Here is an 8,698-nt window from a genome sequence, read left to right as displayed (position 1 = left end):
ATGTGTATGTGAATATTATGTTATATGTGATGAATTGATATGGTTGCGATATGATATGTTTGAAGAGATGCTCAAGTTATGTAATGTGATTGTTATGATACATGCATAATATATGAAATGATTGACATGAATGTATATGATATGATTGGCATGCAAAATGACGAATTAGCATGAGATACCACTCTGATATATGCCTGGAAGATACAATAAAAATGATATAATAAATGATAAGATATGAACGAAAATGCAAGAGGGGTTGTGATACATGATAATGAAAAAGAAAAAATGTTGGGACCTCATGCATTATTGTGTGTTCATGTTCAGAGGATACCCTTTCCTCTTTTACGATAGTACGGACAAGTATGCTACGAGGTAGAGAAATGATCATTATGTTTAACATAATACTGTCATGACGGCCTCTATTTCTAATGGGTTTCCGGCATCAACAACTACTAGAGAATGATTGTTCGACCACAAAGGGGCCTAGGAGGTGTGCAAACTGACTAGTGGGTCCATACTCATGTGTGTAGATCATGTGTAGTAAATTAAATACACATCCAATTGCTGGCTTATGATAGCCGTCGCAGGAACATAGGTTGATATGATAGGTCTCATTCATGATTTGTGTGTGCTTGCAATTAACCCAGTAGGGGGTTGCTTACTAAGTATTTCTTAAAATGATCAAGTCATGTATTACTCTTATTTTCAGGTAAAGGCAAGACTCCCTTATGTGGATGACGGTGGCATAGCAACCTCAGAGACCGTGACATATGCATATGGTAGTTGTACTTATTTTCTTAGACTTAGGTTAGAATAGACTATTTTAATTTTAATGCTTATTTATTCCATTTAGTACTTCATTGTGTTGTTTTAAAAATGTTTTCGAATGCATAAGTCCATGATAGTGTTTTAAGATGAAGTTTATGTTTTATTATAAAGTTTAAACGCTTATTTCCACACAAAATGATTACGATATGATGACGGAAGCCACTCTAGGTAAATAGAAATCTATTTTTCCATCCTATCTAATCACTATAAAAATAAAAATAAAAATAAATTATAATAATAATTAAAAAAAATGGCAACTACCTTTCACATCTCCTTCCCTCTTCCTAACCCTAACACCTCCTACAACAGCAAATCCTGTTAGAGAGAAAAAGAAAAAAAATATAATTCCTTCAAAAACAAATAAAAAAAAAGGTTTAAGGTGGAAGGAGAGATGTCACTTAGTTAGTTTTGGACAGGGATTATATGAAAAGAATTGTGTATGAGATTGGCTAAAAGTAACTATGAAAAGGAAACAAAAAGAGATAAAAAGGGGAAGATAGTGACTATAATTAAAAGAAAGAAAAAAAAAAGGAATACACAAGGAGAGAAAAGAAAATATATGGAACATGTATAAGTATAACACATGGACCAACGTAAATTAGAGAAATAATTTTGTACAAGTTTAAACTTCAAACTGATGTTATGGGTTCACATAGATTGACTTGGATTACAATGGACAGAATCAAACTTTCATTAAGGATAAATTTGTGACAATAATGTAAGCTAATTAGATAAGTGATATTACCATCGACATACTTATATTTGATACGTAAATTTAATGTGTGAATTGTTTATGAATCGATAAGACTATGATACCTTGTGTATGCATTATAAATATGTGAATGATATGATAACTCTTACGTTATAATATGTTCAATAGTATGTTTGAGATAGGATACGATAAAGATGCGATAAACGTAATATAATGATATGACTAAGATATGATTAATATAACGATATGGTTCTGTTATGTATAAAAAAGAGTATGATTATGATAGATTGATAGAACGATATGGTTAGGATACGTTCTTGTAAGAACATGCCTAATTGAAAAATTTAGTATCACTTAAGTTTTGGGATCAAACTCAAACTCAAATTCTTGTTTACCACCCATATTTTTCAAAATTAAGGTGTCTATTAGCCTTAGGGAAATAAATTAAACATATATGATGAAAGGGTCGAGGGCTAATTCGTCTGAAATAAAGCTGCCTAGAAAGATCAAACTCTACGTTCGAAATTGGCCACATCCACGCCAAATCGTATTTCCAAGTTTATTCATCTAGTTGGAGAGGAATATAAGGAGAAATACATCTAGATATGGAGGTCATTACATTAACCTACAAAATTTATCTAGCTAGAAGTGACCTCATTATGGCTTCAAAGTTTTCAGGGTCATAGACAAATAAATGGCCAACATTAGGAACCTCATGATACCGAATCCATGGAAGTTTTTGTACTACATAATGATTAAGTTCATTGCAGATGACACGGTCGGCACTACCTTGCCATAAATGAACAGACCCTTCCTTGAATTGATTGGTCAATTCCATGGGATCGAACTCCCAGTTTGCATAAGCAACCAGAACATCTCGGTGAAGAGATTCATATTCACCTTGTTGTATTATTTCTTCCTGAAAATGGTTGCACTCCCAATGTTAGAACATACAAATATGAACTAGCTTAGACATATGTTCTCCATCAAAAAGCCTTTTTGAGAATACATCTTACGGCTAATGACGGATAGTTAACGATAGCTCTGATGGATAGCTTTGTTAGAATATGTAATAATGAGGTCACTATTTTAGTAAATGATGCGGAGAAGGGTAGTGACATTGATGTTGAAGATCGTTGGGAGAGTAGTCTCACATCGGCTAATTAAGGAGTTGATCATGAGTTTAGAAGTAAAGTCTATTGGCATGAGGTGTTTTGGAAAAACCAAAAGCAAAACCACGAGAGCTTATGATCAAAGTGGACAATATCATACCATTGTGAAAAATCATGATTCCAAACGTGGTATCAGAGCCATGCATTTAACTTATCATGTCAATAGAATCCTCAAATGTCGAACAAAGAAGTTGTGAACCTTGAATGTTAAGTCAAAAGTGACTAAAGTGTCGAACAAATGGTGTATTTTGTTCGAGGGCTCCAAAGAAGGAGTCGAACCTCAATTAAGGGGAAGTTATTCGAGGGCAACATAGGCCTCTAGGGAGGCTCTATGGTGTACTTTGTTCGACGGGAGGATTGTTGAGAATCATTGGGAGAGGAGTCCCACATCGGCTAATTAAGGGGTTGATCATGGATTTATAAGTAAATAATACATCTCCATTGGTATGAGGCCTTTTGGGGAAACCAAAAGAAAAGGCCACGAGAGCTTATGCTCAAAAGAACAATATCATACCATTATGGAGAGTCTTAGTTCTTAATTAGGTTCATATTAGCAAGAACAACGGCTTCTTTTGAAACCAAAAGAAAAAACGCGAGAATTACCTGATTGTTATTTGGAGTGTCTATTATTTTCTTTAACAACTCTAAATCGTAATCAATGAACATGCCTTCACTGAACATTGATGGGAACCATTTCTGCTTGGTCCACCAATAGTATATCCAAGGTGTGTAATGCGCAATTCCATATGTGAACTGGAATAATAGAGGAAGCTTCCTAAATGACTGTTTTGCTAGAGCCGATGGAATGGAAGGCCACCAATAATTCACGAAAGGAACTACCAGGCAAGCTCCTACGAGTCTGTAAATTATATAACCAATTAGCTCACCCAAAAACAATAATTCATGATCCTTTTGAAAACAACATATTAAAATACCTGTGTGGAATGTATTTTAGACAGCTCCAAATTGGGTACGCTCCCAATGAAAATCCGATTACGTAAAATTTGCTGTCGAGCTCTAATTTATCGGCTAATTCTTCAATGTCAAATGCTTCGGTCTTTGCGGAGCGTGATGGATATGGATCGCTCTCTCCGTAACCAGCTCGATCGTATAATATTATGCATGCGTTGAGCTCCTCCATAAGTTCCTATAACACAACATGATTGAATACAATTTTTTTAAAAAAGAATGAAAGTTGAAGAAGAAGAATAACAATGTCGTACTTGAGAAGCAGCTAAGTACATATGTCGGGAGTCATAATAGCCATGAGAAAGAATGATCTTGTGTTGAGCCTTTTCCTTAGGAACTCCGAACTCTCTGTAGGCCAAATGTCTTCCATCATTGAGTTTGACTCTACGCGAAGTCAGTGGAGGACCATTTGGGGATCCACATATCTTTGGAGGCGGCGGTTTCAGTGCTTGATAAACCCAGCCAACTAAACCGGCTGCAAAAGCTACCACTATTGGTGTAATCATTGTCTGAAAAAAAAAAAACGTTTAACATGGTTGGAGTCCCATATTGGCTAATTAAGAAAAAGATCATGGATATACAAGTAAAGGACGCTATCTCCATTGACATGGATTTATGAGAGAACCAAAAGCAAAAATATGATGAGAGCTTATGCTCAAATGGATAATATCGTACCAATGTAGAGGTTCATTGTTCTTATCAGTGGTATTAGATCCATTCTCTTGTCTTCAATTAGTCATGTTAAGAAAATCTTCAAGTGTCGAACAAAAAAGTTGTGAGTCTTGAAAGTGTAGTCACATTGACTCAGTGTCAAATAAAGAAGTTTCGAGTTGCAAAAGTATAGTCATAGTAAAGATCTATGGTACTCTACTCTAGGTAAGAAGAGTAGTCTAAGTAATATCAAACAAATAGATATGACTGGTTAAGAGGAGTCTCGATGTGTAATTTGTTCGAGGACTCTAGAGAAGAATGTCCCTTCAATATTTTCTTCGAAAAGAGGATTGTTTGAGAATCATTCAAGTCCAACATTGATTAATTATGGAGAAGTTCATTAGTATACAAGTAAGAAATCCTATCTCCATTAACATATTATATGTGTATAACAATGACCCATAATCAAAACGCTCAGAAAACTTAAATAATCAAAAGAAGAAAATGAATAAGATTAAAAAGGAATAAAAGGAGGGAATTGAAACGCACCCGGACGAAGTGAGGAACGTGGAAGGGCAGCGCGATCTGTGTGGAGTGACAACCAATGGTTTGGTTCCTTTATAGCCTGAATGGCATAATCCATATCATATTCTCCATTCATTACCAAGAACTCAATAGCAAATCCTAATAAAGGCAATTCCATGTATGCCAATTTAAGAGAGTAAAGTATATACTAAAAGTATATAAGCAATTAGTTACGTATTTATGCAAACAATATTTCTTTCCTCTAAGTGTTGTTTTCGTTACTTACCTTGGCGTTTGCCATTTATGGGAAAGGAAAACATTTATTTTGCATGTAACACATTTTTTGAAATCGGATTGGTATGTGATTTGTACCTATATTTCAACATGACCCTCAATTACGACCCATTGAAGATAATAATTGGAAAAGTAACGAGAACATTGAATTCAATAATAAATCATGTAAGATAAGTGTAATACTTCAAAAACAAAAACAAAAAAGAGTTGGTCAGTCATTAGACCCAAAATATAAATCGAGTTTGACATAAATACTTGGTGTCCTTGATTGTAATGTCTGACGGTCACGCAACGTCTTCGACACTAATTTTCGGCGAGCACACCGCGATTCCAATGTCGACAACGTTACTTCTACTCGGTTCTTCCTTCGAAAACCACGATTCTAACGTTCTGAGAAACCCTCCAAAATACCAAATGAATCGACCCACTCAATTTTCTTTCGAAGGCTATCGGTTTTCAGCTCTCTCAGACACACTTGAATGCGAAGATAAATTCGGGAGAAAATTGTTTCAAGGGTTGCAGCAAAGTTGTGCATGGAAGAATATAAAAGATTTGTGAACGTTTTTCATTAAAATAATAATTGTCTCGTCGGATTCACGTATATATCCCGACGAGAATAAATGCTCCTGTCATTTTTTGAAATAAAAATAAAATCTTAAAAATAAAGAAAATGTGAATCAATTCCTACACATTCATAATACGATTTTCAACAAGTTCAAGACCTTGAAAAGGCTTAAAAATGGCTAAAATATATTTACCAATTTGAGTTTTGATAGTTCCAAGGTCCAAAAAGGAACTTTGTTGAATGCCTCTAGATAAGGAGAATTTGAGGAAATTTGAAATCGGGCAAGTTGAATTTGGGGAGAAATCAATGATTTTGGTTCAAACCAATTTCTTTAATTTGGTGGTGACTAAAGGATAGATTTTTTTTCAATAAGGAAATTGGGGGATTAGGAGACCTAGAACGTCCTAACCATTTGCACAAAATTCGTCCTAGACCCAGGGACTCAAGATTTTGTCCCTCAAATTGGAGAGTGAGGCACATATTTGTTCCTTAAGGCCTATCTAGATAGTTCAAGGGGAAGAACAGAAAGATCTCTAGAAATACCTACACTGAGCAACCGAGGTCTCAAACCCAACTGAGCAAGATCTTTCCTTAAAAATTACTTGTAAGGTGTTTTTCGGGAGAATCACAAGTTATAAAGTTAACCTACTAAATGGCATTTCCTAACTATGAAATTTTAATGGATGCTTAATACCATAAAATAAGGTGTATGCAAAGTTTTACAAACCTAGGAGCATATATAAGCCCTGAACCAAACATAAGGAAAAAATGACCAAAATGACCCAATGCCAGTATGTACATGACCAAGATGGTCTCCAAATTACTAAAAATTTATATGAGCCCTATTTATAAGATTATGGATGACTACACTTGATTTTAAAGTCATTGGAGTATGTTTACTCGATAGAAAAAAACTAAAATATCTACTATGTTCTTATAATATTTGGATATAAAATTTTATATGAGACTTATTTATGCTATTATGAATGACAATGCATCGTTTAAAAGGTATTTGATTATGTTTAAGGTATAAACCAATATTAGAGTAGAAAATTAAAAAAAAAAAAAAAAAAAACCTAATGAATCTTGTATGAAAATTCATAGTTGTGACGAATTCCAAATGACATTATATTTTTCATGACACTCATTCATTATGGATTTATAATGTTTCTATAGGGTTAAGAACTAAATAAAGTAGGCTAGTTCCTAAAAATGCACACCCGTACGACTCTATTCAAACCTATCTTATCCTAAGTCACCCTAAATGTAATAACAACCAACAAAAAAAAATAAATAAATAAATAAAATTAGAAAACAAAATAGGAAAATGAAAATTTTCTCTCATATTACTTAAAGCTGAGAGGTTGATTTCTATTATAAAAGGGAGGTCCCTCGCTTTATTTTATCATCTAATTTCTACGGTTTGAAGCCAGTCTAAGAATACATTGTCTGACAACTCTAAGTTAGCATTTTATTAGGTTTGGTTAGATTATATTATATTAGGTGAGCTAATTCACATAGTAGAATGTCAATCTATCATCGTGGAACTCCTTAGGTATAATTAAATTTCAGATAGAAGCTAGCATCAAAGGGTCGTAGTAGCTTTATCCTAAGCCAACCAAGTAAGTAGCCCTACCATTGATTTGGTTATAATTGTATGCTGAATGATGAAATGTGCCCGTGGCTTCGCACGTGTCATATACTCATATAAACTATTATGATATGATATGTGTATCTGAATATTATGTTGTATGTGATGAATTGATATGGTTACAATGTAATATATTTGAAGACATGCTCAAGTTATGTTATGTGACTGTTATGATATATGATATGATATATGTATAATATATGATATGATTGACATGAATGATATATGATATGATTGACATGAATGATATATGATATGATTAGCATGCAAAATAACGAATTAGCATGAGATACAACACTGATATATGCCTGGAAGATACGATAAAAATGATATAATAAATGATAAGATATGAAGGAAAAAGCAAGAGGGGTTGTGATACATGATAACGAAAAAGAAAAAAATGTTGGGACCTCATGCATTGTTGTGTGTTCATGCATCGGAGGATACCCCTTACTCTATTACGATAGTACGAACGCGTATGTTACGAGGCAAGGAAATGATCATTATGTTTCATGTGTAGTAAATTAAATACACATCCAATTGTTGGCTTATGATAGTCGTCGTAGGAAAATAGGTAGATATAATAAGTCTCATTCATGAATTGTATGTGCTTGCAATTAACCCCAATAGGGGGTTGCTTACTGAATATTTCTTAAAATACTCAAATCATGTGTTACTCTTATTTTCAGGTAAAGCCAAGACTCCTCTATATGGCTGATGGTGGCATCGCAACCTAGGAGACCGTGACACATGCATATGGTAGTTGTACTTATTTTCTTAGACTTAGGTTAGAATAGACTGTTTTAATTTTAACGCTTATTCATTTCATTTACTATTTCGTTGTGTTGTTTTAAAAATATTTTCGAATGCGTAAGTCCATGACAGTATTTTAAGATGAAGTTTATGTTTTATTATAAAGTTTAAACGCTTATTTGTGCACAAAATGATTGCATTATTGTTGGGATTTATGCCCTAAAGCTTCGCAATTAATTATTTAGTTGTTAACAATAATCTACACTATTTTATTTGTAATTTAATTGTTATCCATTGTATGAAAATCCAAGGTTATTAATGTAATCTTGAACAGTATGTGGTTGACATACAAGAGGATCGTGTTCAAGTAATAACCTAAAGAGTCTATAGTATATGGATAAGGTTGGGTGCCTTATCCTGGTAACACTATTGATACGGTCCACTTTGTAATCGTTACAAATGATTTGATTCAAATCATTCATGTGGAGACATGTAAGTGGGGGTATCCTAGACAATGAGCTTATATAAGACTGAATCAAAAAATATTTATACAATGAGCTTATATAAGACTGAATCAA

The 8,698-nt window shown here is 33.7% G+C and overlaps 1 protein-coding gene across 1 annotated transcript; it reads right to left on the bottom strand.

Annotated features, from left to right (window-relative positions):
• Positions 1-2,174: 2,174 nt before the first annotated feature.
• LOC111438510 lies at positions 2,175-5,158 on the bottom strand. The gene is made up of 6 exons (XM_023076422.1): positions 5,144-5,158; positions 4,997-5,065; positions 3,936-4,190; positions 3,648-3,859; positions 3,316-3,571; positions 2,175-2,459 (listed from the first exon to the last, which is right to left on the bottom strand). Exons 1-6 carry the CDS (start codon positions 5,156-5,158, stop codon positions 2,175-2,177), a joined length of 1,092 nt encoding a protein of 363 aa, XP_022932190.1.
• Between the last annotated feature and the right edge of the window lie 3,540 nt (positions 5,159-8,698).

This window comes from Cucurbita moschata, unplaced genomic scaffold, assembly GCF_002738365.1.
Source record: "Cucurbita moschata cultivar Rifu unplaced genomic scaffold, Cmos_1.0 Cmo_Scf00076, whole genome shotgun sequence".
Taxonomy (NCBI): Eukaryota; Viridiplantae; Streptophyta; class Magnoliopsida; order Cucurbitales; family Cucurbitaceae; genus Cucurbita; species Cucurbita moschata.
Note: the sequence above shows the minus strand (reverse complement) of the source record. Positions and strands in the feature narration are given on the sequence as shown.

Excerpts from the sequence above, each read along its gene's own strand:
- LOC111438510 (XM_023076422.1), bottom strand. Across the intron at positions 3,860-3,935 it reads TGTACTTAGCTGCTTCTCAA|GAACTTATGGAGGAGCTCAA; the intron begins GTACGACATTGT and ends GTTGTGTTATAG. Across the intron at positions 3,572-3,647 it reads CTAAAATACATTCCACACAG|ACTCGTAGGAGCTTGCCTGG; the intron begins GTATTTTAATAT and ends TATAATTTACAG.